The 19,620-nt window shown below is 35.9% G+C and overlaps 1 protein-coding gene across 2 annotated transcripts; it reads left to right on the top strand.

Moving 5' to 3' along the window:
* Positions 1–2,824: 2,824 nt before the first annotated feature.
* Positions 2,825–19,326, top strand: cars1 (cysteinyl-tRNA synthetase 1). Of its 2 annotated transcripts, XM_073858964.1 has the most exons (23): positions 2,825–2,995; positions 3,997–4,233; positions 4,725–4,816; positions 6,179–6,267; positions 6,582–6,678; positions 6,762–6,860; positions 7,348–7,497; positions 7,753–7,893; positions 10,740–10,836; positions 10,947–11,060; positions 11,496–11,608; positions 11,698–11,826; positions 11,914–12,043; positions 12,203–12,306; positions 14,580–14,677; positions 15,796–15,985; positions 16,227–16,295; positions 16,468–16,549; positions 16,721–16,801; positions 16,912–16,979; positions 18,188–18,250; positions 18,339–18,419; positions 18,585–19,326. In XM_073858964.1, the coding sequence occupies exons 1-23, from the start codon at positions 2,974–2,976 to the stop codon at positions 18,711–18,713; spliced, it is 2,475 nt and encodes an 824-aa protein (XP_073715065.1). In that variant the 5' UTR covers positions 2,825–2,973; the 3' UTR covers positions 18,714–19,326. The 2 variants fall into 2 exon arrangements, with proteins under 2 accessions (XP_073715065.1, XP_073715066.1); XM_073858965.1 differs by lacking the exon at positions 3,997–4,233 and having other exon boundaries at positions 2,827–2,995.
* Positions 19,327–19,620: the final 294 nt, after the last annotated feature.

The raw sequence follows: 19,620 nt of genomic DNA, 5'->3' as shown, positions 1-19,620 counted from the left end.
CTCTTTTAATAGATACCCCCCCCACCCCCTAATGTCCCACAGTATATGCCCCACCTCTTCCCTCTTTTTAAACAAAGATGATCATCACATTTGAGTCCTGAACCATAAGGCCCACCCTGTCACCTACCACAATGACCCAACCTTCAATATTGGATAATAGAATAGAAGAACCCAAAGGTGGAAGATAGATAAGAAAGGAGGGAGGATGATCTTAATTTAGATCATCCCATCCAAATCTAGTCAAAACATGCACAAAACATTTTTTAATTTTTTCCTGAACAACATTTGGCATGGGTGCACCATATGAAATCCATTCTGTTTTATGTCCTTTGTGATTGTCAACAAATAAAGAATATACCCTGAGAATGTGTATCATGGTCCATAAGCTACTTTAAGAGAGATATCAATAGCAATACAAAGATAAGTTTAAGGATGTTGAAATATAGTTTTATAAAGCCTAAGAAGAGGCCTTAATATGTGCTCATCCATATGAGTCTCCGTAACGTTTCCATATTATGACTGTTTTACTTTTTTAGCTTTGTCAACCCTTTTTCTGACCCTGACACATATAGCAGACAATTACAACATCATCAACACCTACCAGCTTTATGGATCTGGTAGAGAGATTTTAAAGGTTTATAGAATGGTGAAGACATATTTTTTGACTAAAATGGCAGTGTCTATGTCATGTTGAATTAAATAAGTGATTACCATGCATCACTTTACTCTTCCATGTACTACAGTTCACACCTTCAATATGCTGTGTGTACTAGTTTGACCACTGACACACAGGCCTGTCAACATCTTGTCATTTCGGCATCTAACGGTGACTAGCAGCTGCATACTGAGAACTGAATAAAAATGTTCAGCTGGAAGAGATCTGAGGTGGAATTTATAACGCTGTCATACCAGCAAGACAGCTTTGTATTAAGTCATGCAGTGTGTCATGTTTTGTTAGTCACTTGGGATAAAAGTGTCTACAAATATACAGGTAAATGTGGAACCTGCAGTGGTTACTTATGGTCTGTGAAACTAAGACCTGTGTCTGTGTTTATGTCTGGGTTGGTTCATGTGCCCTATTTTCTGTTTATATCCTGCTATTGTTTCTATATGACAGACCAAATTCTTTGATAAATTAAAAAGAAAATAATAATGAATGACAATCCAATCCAGGGCTGTAGTTTTATTGCAGTTTGTTTTAGACAGAACCAGATACAGATGACATGTCCACACTAAAGACTTGTTTATTAAAAGTGAACATTCCATGGGTTTGCTTGTTGTTGTTGTTGGTACAATACACATATGCTATTTATTTATATTTATTAACAAATGCATATAATGCAATGACATGACAATAAGAACTGCATTTATTATGACCTCTTAAACAGGGTCAACACAACAATCGCACAGACTACGTGTGTGCCGTTGGATTGGATTGTCATTCTGGGAGGAGCTTGTTACCTTGGTTTGCAGTATTTGCCATTCAACAACTAGAAATATACAACCTTGTCAAAGAGGTTGGAGGTCTGTTGTCTTTCTGGACACACAAACCCAAGATAAGAGCTGGCTGACAAGGGCCCTTGACCTGCCACAAATGTCATCAAATGATGCTGTGTTTTTTGGTTGTGTCATTTCAGGTTGCAAAGAAAGAACAAAGACAAAGCTTTACATTTTGGACAGCAAAATGTTTGGCTGGCAAGTGTTTTGTTCCCACTATTTCCTGCTCATGAAGATTAAAATGTTTAATCTGTAGACTTTTTAAATACATTTAAATAAAATTTAAAATAAAATTAATAATAAAATAAAATAAAATAAAATAAAATAAAATAAAATAAAATAAAATAAAATAAAATAAAATAAAATAAAATAAAATAAAATAAAATAGAAATGAAATGAAATGAAATTAATTGAAATTACTTGAAATGAATAGAAATGAATAGAAATAAATAAAAAAACAATAAAAGTATGGGGGAAATATTTTAAATGAGAAGATCATGAAGTGATAAGCCAGCACAATTTAGCATTTAAATAATTGATGTAATACCGCCCTTTAAATAATATCTTGCCAGTTATAATAATGAATATTTAATTAATCAGATTACAAAGAACGAACAAAGACAAAACTTTACATTTTGGAGAGCAAAATGTTTGTCTGGTGTTTTGTCCCCACTAAATTCTGGTCACGGAGATTAAAATGTTTAATCTGTAGACTTTTTAAATACATTTAAATAAAATTAATTAAAATTAATAATAAAATAAAATAAAATAAAATAATAAAATAAAATAAAATAAAATAAAATAAAATAAAATAAAATAAAATAAAATAAAATAAAATAAAATAAAATAAAATAAAATAAAATAAAATAAAATAAAATAGAAATGAAATGAAATGAAATGAAATGAAATGAAATGAAATGAAATGAAATAAAATGAAATGAAATTAATTGAAATTAATTGAAATGAATAGAAATGAATAGAAATAAATAAAAAAACAATAAAAGTATGGGGGAAATATTTTAAATGAGAAGATTATGAAGTCATAAGCCACCACAATTTAGCATTTAAATAATTTATGTAATACCGCCCTTTAAATAATACCTTGCCAGTTATAATAATGAATATTTCATTAATAATAATAAATCTCGTTTATATTTCATAATTAATAACTATTTTAACTATTTGTTATGTATCAGTAGTATTATTGGTAGTATTATTAAAAGCGTGTAACTGAAAATTATCTTTTATTTTGAAATTTGGTAATTTTATATGTAACCGGAAGTGTTATTCTGAAATCGCGCATCCGGCGTATGAGAACATAAGATCTGCAGCTCATAAGAGACGCGCTGAATGCTTGTAAATGATCTATAGATCAGTAAACATCACCGGCGCATTGATTTTCTGCGTGTCCTGTGTTTCATTGTGATTTCCTATCAGCTCTTCCGGACTCGTTATTGTTGCATCAGATAGTGTAAAATGGCAAACACAGGAGATCAAGGTAACTTTTTATTTTTCCTATCTGAGTTCTCCTGCCATGTTATAGTAATGTTGTCTGCTACTTATGTTTCCCGCTTAGGCATGTATAAAGTGGCTCATTACTGCTGGTTCTTGTCAGACCTGCAGCTGTTACAGGATGTTTTAAATATTTATTCCTCTTATCCAGTATTCTCAAAGATACGCGTAAAATGTTACGTCAACATGCTCAAGTGAGAAACATAAGTGTTCCGGAAATTAGATTGTAACATTTGTGTTATGTCTGATCATTGGTTTGACATAAGCTGCACTGACATATTGAGAATGACATAATTTTAGCTTTAACAGATCTGACTCTCATTGTTGAATATTATGACAGATAACGGTTTTGATTAGCAGGCTTTTAATAATGAGTGTTATTCAGGTTTGTTTGTTATACATAGTCCTCGTTGAATGTTTTGTTGGATATGTCATAACACATGTACAATTCTAAAGGTGTTAAAATATTTGTATTTTGTATCAATATTTTAGGGCAGTGGACGTTTTGACTTAATGGCCCCCAACAATATTTGAAGCCTCCTGCTCCCCACTGCTACAAAAAAAAAACATATCAGGGCTTAACTAGAAAGTATACTTGATATAAGCAAACACTAAGAAATATCTTGATTTTTAGATGTTTTAGCTTACTTTGATGCTTGTTTGTTATTATCTTAAATTATTTGAAGTCCTCTCTTGTGGTTTTCATTTTTTTAATATAGTCGCCCAATATTAATCCATGTGACTCACTATAATTGTGACATTTCCCTCAATTATGACATTAAATGTTAGTCTTTATTTCTCTGGTGTTCATTTGTGTTTTAACTGATAAATTAAGGTCAGGTTTCAAAGAATGAAGTTTGCATGAGGCTTCACATTCATTTATTATGTGTTGGATGTGGCGAGGGGCCCCTAAATGATCTCATTCTCTTTTCTAACGTCTGCACCTCTTGCTTGTCTATATGTGTCTATACCCTTTTGTTTTTCCAGCCTTTGATTATGGCTTCATACTGCGCATAAGTGAGGATATTCGCAGAGTTGAGGCTTTGAATGAGTACTTGAGCAGTCGCAGTTACCTGGCCGGCTACGGGCCATCGCAGGCAGACACAGAAGCCTTTTCGCTTCTCTGTGGGCCCCCGCCTGAGCGGCATGTCCACGCCCTGCGCTGGTACAAACACATAGCCGCTCTGAAGCCCCAAATGAATGACCAGACCCCAGAATGCAGCAGTGAGTAGGCAGAACTTCTGCCCCTTGTAGTCAGCATCATGTTGTGCATGAACTAGGTTGCAGCTGCGTTGTGTGTGATACATATTTTAGTTAGTTGTGTATGTGCTTGGGGCTGTAGTTTTATTGCAGTTTGTTTTAGGCAGAACCAGATGCAGGTGACATGTCCACACTAAAGCCTTTTTTATTAAAAGTGAACATTCCATGGATTTGCTTGTTGTTGGTTGTGTGTGTACGTGCCTGCCCACAGCATGCGTGTGTGCATTTGTGTGTTAGCTTTATTTCTATATGTTTTCTGTGTTCTGTGAGAAAGAAAGCCTCTTTATACACCTGCAGCAGGTGTGCAATCACAGCAAATTCCCTTGAAACTCATGGTTATGCATATTTCTACTGATAGTTTTAGGGTGGAGTACTGTAATATGAAAAATATGAAGCACTGATTTTATGTTGTACTTGATGATAGCATTATAATAAAACTGTCTTTTGTCTTTCAGCAAGGGGAAAACGTGTGCAGCCACCTTGGTCTCCCCCTGAAGGAACAGGAGTTTCAAAGCTGCGTCTCTATAACAGTCTCACACGAACCAAGGTATAAGAAATTATAATATGAGTAATATGTGACCCTGTCTTTAAAAACCAAACTTTTGGGATTTACATTAAATCGTCCTACATAATTTAAAGAACATTCTGTAAAAATACAACCCTAATATCTTTCAATATTGACCAAGTAAAAGCCCATGTCAACGATTTAAATAAAAGTGAAACCAAACTTCGCTCCATATCTCATAATTAGATTATGCACACAAAATGCATTCACAGGCATAATCAATATGTGAAAGGATTTTTTAAAATTGTTTTTATAGATTTTTAACATTTATGTATACATGCATCTTACGACCAACAAGACAAAACATAAAAGTGATTCTAATAGTGACAATAAGTCATAATAGAAATGAAAACCTTAGAAGAAATATTACATTTAAAATAATAATTAATGAATAAAAACACATTAAAAAAACATTCAAAAAATTAAATAAAAAAGGGTAAATAAACAAAATAAATAAAAAATTTTACAGTCTATGCATGGGTTACCACCATCCTTCAATTCCTCCATTGTAAGAAATTGTACAAAAGGACTCCATATCTCCTCAGAAATTATATTTATCTTTAATGTAACATATACTTTTTCCATTGAATGAAAGGAATTTATATAAGGTATATATGCCAGTTCTGCTGAAAACCATCTACAAGCATAATGTATTTTGCAGACTATAAGTCGCACCAATCAAAAATGCGTCAGTTAGATGAAATAACTTATATAAATCGCAGTGGACTATACGTGGCATTTATTTATAAAATTGTTTCACCAAATCCGCACCGAAGAACACACATTTCATCTGGAGAGGCAAGTTATTCAACTAAACAATAGCACACAGAACAGCAGGCTGAATAGATGTTCGTACATTATCGTAACATTATCAGTTATATACACGATAAACAATAGCATACAGAACATACCTGGAAGGCTGAAGAGGATAAATGAACCGAACAAGCCACCGAGCACCAAGTTCGCGGACTCGTCTTTCCATATCACTGAATCCACTGAATTGCATAAATACTAAAGCAGGATATAGCAGACTCTCATGGCTGTAGACGATAATGGTCTCTCTTGCCTCATAAATGTCAAAATTAATTCATACAGACTTACAAGGCGCTCCTTATAATAAGACGCAGCACCTGCCAAAATATGAAAAAAGTGACTTATAATCCGGAAAATACACATTACATTGCATTGTCAGTGGTGTAACTGATGTAACATAATTTCAGATATGCATTATTAATTCTGTAACAGGAGTTATTATTTCTGAAAACAGGAGTCTTGATCAAGTTTGTATACTAGATGTCTTTGTGCTGCCTGTCTCATGATCATTTGTCTTGTTTTATGCATTAGGAGGTGTTTGTACCACAGAAGGGAAACAGTGTTTTGTGGTACTGCTGTGGCCCCACAGTGTACGATGCATCTCACATGGGCCATGCCAGGTAACACATCCATTCACAGTCTTCTTTATCTAAACGCTTTGTTTTCAATGTACCACAGCTGCTTAACACACTATAGTAGTCAATGAAAAGGCTGAAGCAGACATTCAGGCATTCAATCCCGGATTTGTCTGTATATTCAGTATGCACATCAGGCTGTAAATGAAATCACTTGGCAATCAAGTACTTAATTTGTGGCTTCAGGATAGATTGAACACATAGTTTTAAATCCAAGGCCTATGTAACAACAAGGTTGTCTTCGAATCTGTTTAGATAAAGATTCACTGTATGATGATTCATTCTTCATTATCTTTCAGATCCTACATATCTTTTGATATACTCCGGAGAATACTGAAGAATTATTTTAAATATGACGTCTTTTACTGTATGAACATCACAGATATTGATGACAAGGTAACGAAGTCTGTGTCTCTTAGTTTTTAAATTCGTTTATCACTTCTAGATATATAAAGTTTAGTGTGACCTTTTCTTTTTAGATCATCAAACGAGCCAGACAGAACCATCTGTTGGAGCAATACACACAAAAGAAGCCCAGTGCCTCTCAGATACTGCAGGATGTGTTAACAGCCAGAACAGTGGGTGAAATGTGAAATTGTATTCTTTCAGTTTCAAAAACATTTTTGGAATCCCCATGTAATGAGAAAGGGGATTTTTGAAATTGTTTGCGTAAATGTCATCACTTTAGGTATTCATCTTTTTAAACCTGATGTGTTTTCTTCTATGGAATTCAAAAGAAACAATTTGCCAAATTAATTAGTTAATAAAGAATATTGCTTTAAAAATTAAAATGTATAGTAGTAAAATACTTCTTTTATATTACAAAATTATTGATCATCATATAACTTGGTGAACTTTAGCAAGGTAATAAAGATTTATATAACCTGCCTAATAAAGTACTGGCAAAAGTGCCATCAACCAATGTAAATGAATGGCTTAAAATAGTTTAAGCAGCCCTGTGGAGCAGCCACAAGATAACCACAAAGTGAAACTAATGGTGACCTCAAACACACCAGCCAATTAGTGATTAGTGCTTTAAGGTAATTAATGTTGTATTATGTTTAGCCCTTTAAAGTCAAGCTTGCTGAGACTACAGACCCAGATAAAAAGCAGATGCTGGAGAGGTTGGATGCAGCAGTGGATGCTGCCCTGGGTCCCCTGCAGGTGGCAGTGCAGAACAAGGGTGCAGACGAATCCATCCAAAATAAGGCAGAGGTACATGATGCCTGCTGTGTGTGTTTAAAAAGGTCTTCATGTGACCTAGTTTGATCAGGGCCATCTAAACATTCAGCTCCATGTAGAGAAAGAAATCAGTAGACAATGTCTTTCAATGTCAAGTGTATTAAGCTTATAATCATTTAATAGATTTAATAGTTACGGTAATCTTACATTGTAAAGTTCCACTGCATACTGTAACTGTTTCTTACAGTATTTTTGTTTGAATATGTGTACATGATTTTAATTTTTTAGGTCTTATTGGAGGAGGCCAAAGATCTTTTGTCTGAATGGCTGGACTCTCAGTTTGGGAGCCAAGTGACAGAAAATTCAATCTTTTCTCTTTTGCCAAAGTATTGGGAGGGAGAGTTTCATAAAGACATGGAAGATCTGAATGTAAGTTAAGTCTGGCTTCTGACGAGTTAACAGTGAATCATGCTGTGAGTGTGCAAGTAATGAAATGTATGTTTAAATTAAATTTTACATGACATTTCACCTTAAAGTCTGTGTAAAGTGATATTAAGTATCTGTTCTGAGTTTGTCACATCACAGCAAAATGCGATATTAAAGGACAAGTTTAGTATTTTACACTTAAAGCCCTGTTTTCAGATTGTTTATGATGAAACAGAACGGTTTTGACTGAAATTTCGACATATGCGAGAATTTTCGGGTGTTTGTGTTTTACCTCCCACATCTACAATGGGTTTATAGGTGCACTGGAACAATCCTTCCTAAAATGCATTAAACTTTCGTTTACAAAGACGTAAAACTCAACGAGTGGTCAGGGGTGTTCACTAATATGCTCACACAAAAATCGCTGCAAAATACGCATTCCAACAGGTTTTATCATAGTTTTCGTCCAACTCCATTGACTTGTATTAGATGTGCTGTGAGGTACGGTATTACTCCGCGCCGGGAACCTTGTTTGTATTCTTGCAATTGGCAAAGGTCGATTAGCACCACCAACTGGGCTGGAGTGTCTATTATTCAAGCTCTCAACGGAAGAATGTACGGGTGTGAGGCGTTTGGAAAAATAGGTCCACAAGTTAACAACGAATGCTAAAAAAACCTGTTGGAAAACATCTTTTGCAGCGATTTTTGTGTGGGCGTGCCGGTGGGCACCCCTGGCCACTCGGTGGGTTTCACGTCTTTGTGGACGAAAGTTTAATGCATTTTAGAAAGTGTTCCAGTGCACCTGTGCACCCATTGTGGAGGTGGGAGGTGGGGCACAGACACCCGAGGATTCTCGGGGCAGCCGCGTGTGTCGAGATTTCAGTCGGGGCTGTTCTATTTCATCGTGAACGGTCTGAAAACGGGGCTTTGAGTGTAAAATACCGAACTTGTCCTTTAACCACTCAGCCAAACTTAAATTATATTAAACACCAAGTAAATAAGTTATCAAAATATATGAAAAACAAGGAGGATTCCCTGCTCTCAAACGCTGGAGGCGTGTCTGCTGTCTGCGCCAAAACCACGCCCACTCGCATGTCTCTCTTAACTTTCAAATACTGCTAGAACTGGAGGTGTTTCTCAATGTCAAGGAAGGATCCTCGGAAGCCGGAATTTCGAGGATGCTATGTCATCGACATCCATCGAAGAACTGTTCCAATGTCGAGGATCCTCGGAATTTCAACCAAAGACTATATTTCCATATACAGGAAATGATGCAAATGTTTATCCTTCGCGCTCTCAAATCACCCACAATCCTATGCATGCAGCACCGAAAGCACACCTTTTCACTGACGTAGTAATACAAAGACATGCACTTGCTAGCCTGTTTTATTAACAAGTTATCCGAATGCTAAAGAGGAGCCTCGCCTAGCCTCTAAAGGAAGTGACTTGGAAGGACCAGTCCTGCCAAGGAATTTTGAGGATGCTACGTCATCGACGTCCGTCGAAGAACTGTTACAATGTTGAGGATCCTCAGACTTTCAACCAAGGACTGACTCCTTCTTTCAAAAAATATCCCATATACAGGAAAGGATGCAAATGTGTATCCTTCGCGCTCTCAAATCACCCACAATCCTATGGGCGCAGCGCTGAAAGCACACCTTTTCACTGGCGTAATGACATGCACTTGCTAGCCTGTTCCATTTACGTGTTCTCCGAATGCTAAAGAGGAGCCTCGCCTAGCCTCTAAAGGAAGTGACTTGGAAAGACCAGTCCTGCCAAGGAAGTATCCTTGACATTGAGAAACACCTTGGCTGTGCCTCATACAACCTGAAAAGTGATCGCCCCCTGTTGGCTGGATGCAGTACAAGTCATAAACCCCGTTCTCTCCATGCAAACGAATGGGACTCGGGTCAAAATAAAAAATAACATTTATGCAAAAAAGAACATCAAACAAGAAAATAAATTCAAGTATGGAAATCACACAAATTGTAAAATCATAATAATTAACAAAATATTAATTTTTTTATTATTCAATGCCCTTTGCCTATTCGAAAATTAATTTCTAATAAAATATTCATATTAATTGGGAATTAATTTCCAAAAAATGTATTTCCCTTCCAATAAAACTTTCCGAAAGATGGTTTTGGTCCTTTAATGTAGTTGTTATCATGCTGATATATGTTCAATTTTTCATTTTTGTGATAGGTTTCATTTTAGCTAATAATTTGAAGAATTAATAGAAATGGGGCGTGTCGTTATGATTGACATTTGTGATTGACGGCTTCTCGGAGCTTCGAGTGAAGATTGAAGATATAACTAACTATTCAATTTCGATAACTTTAACTTGCCTTCTTTTACCAAGCCAGTGAAATGAGACGTTCAAGGGCCATGGTTGAACTGGGCGTGCAAGCATTTGGGTGGAAGTTTAATACCGCGGCTCTGCCTTCGGGCTCCATGGACGATTTCTTCTGCGCATGCCCTGGCTCCAAATTGACGTTTTTGCGCAACATGTCATCGGACATTTAACGCTCAGTTCATTACAATGGAAGGAAGCGGCGTCACGTCGTCCATCATTTTTACAGTCTATGGCTAGAATCTGAATGGACGGAGCCATGCTCAGTGGCTCCAGTGTGTCATCAAGCCACCGTTTTGGCCCGCCCAAATAATTCTGAACACAGAAACGTGGATAAACGATGCAGCTCCACAATTAAGCAATACACAGTCTTTGTAATGTGTTTCAGCAATACATTTCTCTGAAATGACTTTACACATACTGCACAAAAATATGTTTAGACTTCAAATATATAAACAGTCCCATGTGGTCTTTAAAGCAAGTGTTTGATTGACAGGTCCTCCCCGCCGATGTTCTAACACGGGTCAGCGAGTATGTGCCAGAGATTGTTGCATTTGTCAAAAGGATTGTGGACAACGGCTATGGATATGAGTGGAGCTGTCAACTTTTGCATGATCCGTTTAATATTTCAAGATAGAAAACAAGCTTTTCAGAATGTGTCCACATGTTTATTTTGGGCTGTCTTCTCTCACCAGATATGAGTCAAATGGTTCAGTCTATTTTGACAGCGCAAAGTTTGATGCCTGTCCTGCTCACTCTTATGCCAAACTGGTACCAGAAGCTGTTGGAGATCAAAAAGCTCTTCAAGAGGGAGAAGGTACAAACCTACAGCTATTGCTACATGTCCATCTTCTATATTACAATCACTGCACCTGTATAAGTGTGCGGTTGAAGTAAGGCGGCGTGTGGTTAATGGCATCCACTCATGATAAATAATATAGAGCTTCTTTAAAAATAAGTCTTACTTCATTGTAATCTACTTAATCAGGGTGATATTTCTTGATGTGTGTATTTTATAAAATAATGTGAATAATTGTAATGTCAACTATAATATTTATAATTGTCTTCATGCATGCTAATAGGTCAGATATATCAGATAGTTCAGTGGATATAATAAGTCACAATTATCTATTTTATAACGCAGCATGAAAGGATGTATAATGGCTTCAACTCTGTGGTTTCCTTTATGGTAATTGTCTATACAGTAATGTATTCTTTTAAAGAGAGAAGAAATATTTTTTTCTTTTTGTAGGAGACTTGAGTATCTCAGCAGACAGACTCAGTGAAAAGAGGTCGCAGAATGATTTTGCGCTGTGGAAAGCCTCCAAGCCCGGAGAGCCATCCTGGGACTCTCCATGGGGAAAAGTGAGCTATTACACATCACTTTAGTTCAGTTTACAACAAAAACACCACAGACATTATTTTACACTCTTGTAATTCCTGGTTTGTCAAAGGGGAGACCCGGATGGCATATTGAGTGTTCAGCCATGGCTGGATCTATATTGGGAGAGTCTATGGATATCCACGGAGGAGGATTTGACCTGCGTTTCCCTCATCATGACAATGAGTTGGCACAGTCTGAGGTGAGAAAGTCAAAAAGATTTTAAGGGTCTGTTGTAGAAAAGCTTTATCTGCATGTCTATAATGAATATTGTTTGTTCTTCTCTGAGGCTTACTTTGAGAATGATCACTGGGTGCGGTATTTCTTGCACACAGGTCACCTGACTATCGCTGGATGCAAGATGTCCAAATCTCTGAAGAACTTTATCACTATCAAAGATGCCCTGGCTAAGCACACAGGTATTTGTGTTATAGATTATAGAATAAAATCACTATAAACTTAACATGTGTAGACATTTACATATACACGTTTATCTGTGGTCACCTTTGCTCGCTTTAATATTTCTCCCACTAAAGTAGTCAAAGTTTTGACCTTTTTTTGTTCCATTTCATTTTTAGCAAGACAGCTTCGTTTGGCATTCCTAATGCATTCATGGAAAGATACATTGGATTACTCCAACAACACTATGGAGTCGGCCATCCAGTATGAGAGGTTTATAAATGTGAGTGACCCAGAAAAACCAGACAGAGGAGGTGACGCATAAAGTATCCAAAATTTGTCCAAATTTAATAACTGGCAGTTACAGTATACAGAATCCTTATGAGAGCTTATCTTGATTCCAACAAGAATGTGGAAGGTCAGAGAATAGCGTGTGCCTTTCAAGGCACATTAATTCTGTCTTGCGCTTCTTTTCACCTATCAATTACTCTGTCACCAAGGAATATAACGTGGGCAGAGCTCCAGATATGCCTGAAGCTCACAGGTAACCATTAGCATGGAAGTATGAGAAGGTTACCTGTAATTGACCCACACACTATTTTGTTCGGACCACCAGCCTCACCTGAACTTTAGGTTAGGATCTGAAGAAACACACCATGTGTTTTAAGATACACCCGTGTGCTCCTAAATGTTGTACTTGAGTTAGAATCAAAATGCCTTATTAGAAAGTGATGCAATAATAGTGCAATCCTCCTAACTGAATTCAGGTGGCTAAAATTACAGTTTTATACACCTCTCTAAGTTTAGATGTTCTGAAGTAAATGCCAAAAATCTGCTTAAATTCATATTTAGCAAACTAATAAGCTGAACAAGCTGTTAAACAGTGAAAATGTTACACATTTAGTTAACAAATAGTTCACCCAAAAACGAAAATTCTGTCATATTCTCATCCTCATGTTGTACTATACCTGTACTTCCATAATATTTGTTTTCCTTTGGAAGTCTGTGGTTACAGCAGCTGTGTGCTTAACATCATTGATTAAAATATCTTCTTTTGTTTTTATCAAAATAAAATAAAAAACCTATGCCGGTTTAGAACAACATGAGGGTGAGTAAATGATGACAGCAGTGGCGGCTGGTGATTTCTTTTTTTGAGGGCGCACAATGCGAAGTTCGTCACAACATGTATGTAGCCCATCATGTGTGTGGTTCGTAATTTCAAAATATTGTTTCTGCGCTTTGAGAGATCGTGTGTGTGCATCACGTGTCTTGCCAAAATAAGTGCCTGTTGCAGACGCGTCTAAAGGGTTTATGAAAAGAGACACTCGCGTTTGCCAGATACTCACATAATCTCATGCGTAATCAGAGTTTACTGTTAAGGGAGTGTCTTGCGTGTATTTTGTAAACGTGAGCGTCTCTTATATCATAAACGGTTTTGACATATGCATTTATTTTGACAAAACACGTGATGCACACAGGATCTCTCGACACGCAGGACCAGTGTTGGGTAAGTTACTCAAAAAAAGTAATTAATTACTAGTTACTAATTACATCTTCAATCATGTAATTAGATACCTTTACAAATTACTCTCTCCAAAACATATTTAATAACTTATAACTTTCTAAATCCTATTTAGTACATGATACAAGGATAGGCTTGAAATGGCTCGAAGAAATAATATATAAGAGTACATCAATTATTCTGGTCCCACTTTAGGGTCCAATTCTCTCTATTAACTAACTGTTAACTACTTTTGCACCAATATACTCTAACTACTGCTTATTAATACTAAATAAGTTGTTAATTTTAAGTATTGGTAGAAATGGGGAGGGTTAAGGATGTAGAATAAGGTTTTGCAGAATCAGACATTAATATGTGCTATTAAGTATTAATAAACAGCCAGCATCTCATTAATATTAATGCTAATAATCAACCAGTTAATAGTGAGATTTGTAAACTTAAACCATATGAAATCCACTATTGTATTATAGTATACATAATTGTTTTAGAGTCCATACACAGTATTTGGTTACATCAGAAGTAACGGTAATTAGATTACAAGAAAAATAAGAGTAATCCCTTACTTTACTTTTTCAAGGGAAAAGTAATTTAATTACAGTAATTACTTAGTAACTAGTTACATACAACACTGCGCAGGACACATATTTTGAATAAAATGAACAACAACATGGGGATATTTTACAATAATTCAATAAAAGAAAAGGTTTCAAAATGTGTATACATTCGCTTTGCTTTTTTATTTTTAAGACTTTTAATAGTTTCAAAATAATTCCTTATTTCTGTTCGAAATAAAATTCTGTTGGGTTTGTTGTTTGCCCATTTTTATAGATGTGAAATTTACCATTTATAATCAATAAATTGATCAACAGGTCTTTCTCCACACAGTTACTTTTATAATGCAAAAATATATCCTTACTAGATAACCTAATTTTTAATTTTGTGAGATATTCCATGAGTCTTAGAGTAAAAGAAATTGTGCTATGTGACTGTTTTTGTGTGTCTCTTATGTGTAAATCAGTTTTTTTCTTTTACAGGAATTCTTCCTGAATGTGAAAGATATTCTCAGGAGCCCTACTGACATCACCGGCCAGTTTGAGAAATGGGAAACTGAGGAGATAGACCTAAACAAGAGGTAACACCTCTAAGTCCTTAAACTGCTTGCACAACGCCAGCGATTTTGTTGCTGTGTTTTGCCCGTCTCTTTCAATAAGATTGTTATGATGCTTTCCTAATTCTGGTTGTCCTAGTAACATTAGGAACAAATGAGTAACCGTCCACTGCAGTAACTGACTAGAGAATGATGATATGAGCCCCACTGCTTCACTCTCATTGGTTTTCACAACTTAAGTCGCTCATCATTTGCATAAAGTTGAACTCTCCGTTAGTTAAATCATGACTTAAGGGATCCTAGGTTCAAGCCTCCACATATTTAAATAGATGCATCATGTTCTATTAGATCATCATGTTTGTAGTGTGTTAAAATGTACAATCATACCTAGTGAAGTAATAGTAACTATTTATAGTAATAGTAAATGTATATAAAATGGAAATACTCAATAAAGTAAGCTAAAGCTATCTCAAATGTTTACGATTCCACCATTAACAACATAAAACATATGTCAGACAACACAACATTTACAGTAGGTGTCATAACATTTTGTGAATTACGGCAGAAGGTACACATAACGTTACATACAAAAATAAGTAATAAATAAAATTAATTAATTAAATTATATGAATTAGCTCATTAACTTAATGCCATATACATATAACTCATCATTATGGTTTCTATGGCTAGGATTTGCAGTTCCTAAAAGAAATTAAGTTTACTATTACACTAAAAAACGGTTCAAGTTAGCAGAAAACGATGAAGATTTGTACCGTTACACTGATCACTTTTCCATTGCCGAAATTGTGTTCTTTTATTCTAATTGAATCTTTCGTTGTCATCGGATGTATATGTGATGTTGTCCGGTTGGCATTTTCCCCCCAAAATGGCGGGCGCGCTACCGAAGCGCCACCTAGTGACTGTTTCCTTAAAAGCTCTACGATCTTTGCTTTCGCTCGTGTCGCCAGAAGTCACCAAGCTTCCATTGGCATGAAATGAGATCATGTTGCTCTGCCATTACTAGCCGCAGGTGGTGTGCAACCTGCTTTAGACTCAATTAAGTTTTTATGCCAAAAATAAATTCACTGTTTTATGGTTAAAGCTTTGTTACTCAATATAGTTCTGTTTGTATGTTTTTACAGTTTCTATGAAAAGAAAGCAGCAGTACACGAGGCGCTGTGCGACAACATCGACACTCGTTCGGCTCTGGAGGAGATGAGGGCTCTGGTTGGTCAGAGTAACACATATATGGCAGCCAAAAGGAGCTCAAAATTGACGCCCAACCGTATGCTGCTAGAGAGCATTGCCCTATACTTGACCGAAATGCTTAAGGTAGCGTCCCAGCTGTCATCAAAAAAATATAGTTGTTTAAAAGAAATAATTGTTATAAACCTTTTTCAGTTCATTTGTCAATAAAGAAAAACTGTTGCTTTTCCATCCAACTAAAATTCTCTAGCCAAAATGCTAAATGTTTTCTCATGAAATCTGTATGAGATGAGAGATGGAGACACTTACTGAAATAATGAATGCACACCGAGGTGCTTGCTAAAGCTGTTTTCTCACTTACTGACAGACATTTGGAGCGATCGAGGGAAATGAGCCCATTGGCTTCCCTGTTGGAGGAACGGGCCAGAATGCTGATGTAAGTAACTTCAATCAGATCACGTTTGATTCGTCAAAGGTTTTTATTGTTGATCACTATTACAAAGCAAGGCCATTGAAGAGATGGGCTTTTTGTGGATTGTTGCCCTCCATAAACACTTGATGTCTCCCTCTGGAACCGACTCTTAATCTGTTGTTAATTGCTGTTTTAGCTGGAGAGCACAGTCATGCCCTATTTGTCAGTGCTTTCAGAGTTCAGGGAAGATGTCAGAAAAATTGCAAGAGAGAAGAAAGGTAAATGCTTCTGTGCTTTTTTATTAATTTATTTTTGCTTTTATTGTACACCAATATGTTTCCTTTTGAAAGATGCTACTGTTACAGTGCCTCCAACATTCATTTGCATACAATACAAAGTATACTTTTAATACTGACTTGAGAATTCATTAGAAAGCTTTTGTTTCTCAGTGACAGAATTGCTGCAGCTTTGCGATGTATTACGTGATGACATTTTACCTGAGCTGGGTGTCCGACTGGAGGATCGAGAGGGTAAAGAAAAAGAATAGTTGCTTTTTTATATCCTAATATACTTGTTAAATCAACTCTTTGTAATATAAAGCGTTTAAACAAATTTCCTAAATTACGTTTTATTTTTTAAGGATTTCCCACAGGGGTGAAGCTGGTGGACAAAGAGACTCTTATGAAGGAGAAAGAGGAAAAGAAAAAGGTAATACAGAATTATGGGTGTCTAGTTCATTTTCAATAGGAGACATGCAGAAAGCTGCAAAACGTTGGAGGTTTCAACAACATAAACAAACGGCTTTTGTGGAACAAACGTAACTTCCTGTAAACTTCCTGTAAACAACAAAGTCCTTTTGGAGTAGTTTATTTCTGATAACAAGCAAAATAATCAACAAGTAGATTACCTTAGTTCATAGCTAAAGCATATCAAAAACTACACTTAGCTAACTGTGTAAAATGTGTAATACTACATAATGTATACAATCTTAACTACAGATCGGCTGGCAAACCTCCCGTCTAATAGCGGTAATCCATGATCGCTGTCTCCCCTCATCTTGAGAACCCCAAAATATTTGTTATTTTCGATGAGGTATTTGTTCCAGAGTTCAGTTTGGCAACTAGTCAGAGCATTTAACAAACAGAGACCGGAAGTAAAGATGCGTAATCGTGTCACCACACGTGCGTCATATGAAACTTTCTGTAAAAGAAAAGTGGTGCAGCTGCCGCATAAAACGCCCTTTAGGAAGGGAAGACTCTATGTGGCTTAAAGGATCTCAAAATATTTTAATTAATTCTGTGTATTTGGTTCATATTTTTGTCGTACACATCTTACACAGTTCACTTACTGCTGTAGTTATGCTGGTATAACAGATTAGGTTAACACTGATGATTAGTCAGCTTAAAGTTATCTCTCCACTACGGTAAGGTGATATGTCTCCTTTGGTTATTGGAAGGGGTTCCTTAGCATCTCAGGCATCACAAAAGAAATCTTTCAGGTGCAAAGCTGTTCATTAAAAATTTAGTTAAACCTTTTCAACTTGTCTGTATAAAAGATGGACTTCAGAATAAAATGTGTGGACTCATGTTGCCCTGGTTTATTGTTTTACCTTCTTTAAGTTACCGCCTTGTATGCACATAATCAGCACATTCTGCAGATCGGTCATGACTATCCTGTAAAACCAGTCAATGTGTTTACTTTAAGAATGTGATATTTACCTGTTGGTTCAAAGGTGCCCTCATATCTGGATATAAAAAAAATGTAAGGTTTTCGACAGTCAATCAGTCGACATGTTCTATCATGCATTCAAAGTTGCCAAAAAAAAGTATTTTTTTATTATGCTGTGTTAATATACATCTTTCAATGTCAAACATGTGCTTAATAATATTATTTCATTCTTTGTTGCATGTTTAAAGATGGAAGAAGAAAAGAAAAAGAAAAAAGAGGAGGCTGCCAGGAAAAAACAAGAACAAGAGATGAGAAGAGCAGTTACACAGAAGTGTATTCTTGTTAATGCTTCAGTGTTTTTAATTATGGATTTTTTTATATGTGCATTTTTGATAGATGGCAAAGCTGGCAAAAATGAAGGTTAAACCGAGTGAAATGTTCCGCTCAGAAACTGACAAGTACTCCAGTTTTGATGAAACGGTAATTCAAACTATTTATAGTCTCCTGTGTCATAGGATACACTCTTGTGTGCTTACACTACAGTATGTTTGGAACCAAAGGTGACACTTGTGCATGAAGTCTATGAATTTTTCATAATTCGGTGAGAAATGTTAATGCTATGTCTGTTGATCCTTACATATACAGGGCTTTCCAACACATGATACTGAGGGAAAGGAGCTAAGTAAAGGACTGACCAAAAAGCTTCGCAAGCTTTACGAGGCTCAAGAGAAGCTGTACAATGAATACCTCCAGTCAACCCAAAACGGGAGCTGAAAACTTGACACATTGATGATACCCGGCCGTGATCTGTCAGTTATGTCTGTTGTGAACCAGTCTTCTTGTGTTTGTTAAAGAAACAGCAAGACTTTAGGACCTCGTATACAAATTTGCCACTAAACGTTTGCTAAGTTTTTCCTTCTGATCATCACTAGAAGGTTGTCATTGAATGCTTTGCGATAGTGGCATTATAGATATTTTATGACTATAATAATAAGGGTACAAACTTCAGATTGTGTGCTTTTTACACACAGAGAACAAAGATGTGAGGATATCAAAACTTTTCTAAATTTGTTTTTTAAATTTGTTCACAAACTATTTGGCTTGTTGATGTAGAAATGATATTTAATGTTTTTGAAATTGATTTAAAATTGCTAATCTGTCTGTACAAGTGAGCATCTCTGATGTTTAGGAATAAGTCAATGATAATACTGATTCCATTCGAATCAAAATCTCAGACCATACAGGAATGAAGGGACTTGCAATGAAGGGGTTTGCAGTTTTACCACAAAAGGAAAAGAGGCACACATAGGAGAAACAGTCATTGTTATATTATTAACATACTCTTTATAAGAACCTTAATATCAAAATAAAAAAGGATTTTGATTAATGTATGGTGATTGTTTGGATATTTTCCATATTTTATTTGTGATGACAAAGCAGGGGTTCTCTACCTTTTTCACTTCAGCCCCCCCCCGTGTCGACAACAATATTTGTCATTTTTAGGCCCCTTAGGAAGTTTGTTGAGGTCTTCACGCAAACTTGAGCAAGTAAAACATGCCATGGTATATCAATATATAATATTTTAATTTTACCATTGTACTGCCACTTTGTTTTGTACAGGAGATGGTAGAAATATCTACAGCACACCCTGACCTTTGATAAAAAAAAATTCAGACCGATT

The sequence above is a fragment of the Misgurnus anguillicaudatus genome, chromosome 21 (assembly GCF_027580225.2).
Source record: "Misgurnus anguillicaudatus chromosome 21, ASM2758022v2, whole genome shotgun sequence".
NCBI classification, from domain to species: Eukaryota; Metazoa; Chordata; class Actinopteri; order Cypriniformes; family Cobitidae; genus Misgurnus; species Misgurnus anguillicaudatus.
The sequence above is the reverse complement of the archived record's forward strand: the minus strand, read 5'-3'. Positions and strand labels throughout refer to the sequence as shown.

Excerpts from the sequence above, each read along its gene's own strand:
- cars1 (XM_073858964.1), top strand. The coding sequence starts at position 2,974 with ATGGCAAACACAGGAGATCAAG. Across the intron at positions 6,268-6,581 it reads TCTCACATGGGCCATGCCAG|ATCCTACATATCTTTTGATA; the intron begins GTAACACATCCA and ends ATTATCTTTCAG. Across the intron at positions 7,894-10,739 it reads AAGACATGGAAGATCTGAAT|GTCCTCCCCGCCGATGTTCT; the intron begins GTAAGTTAAGTC and ends TTTGATTGACAG.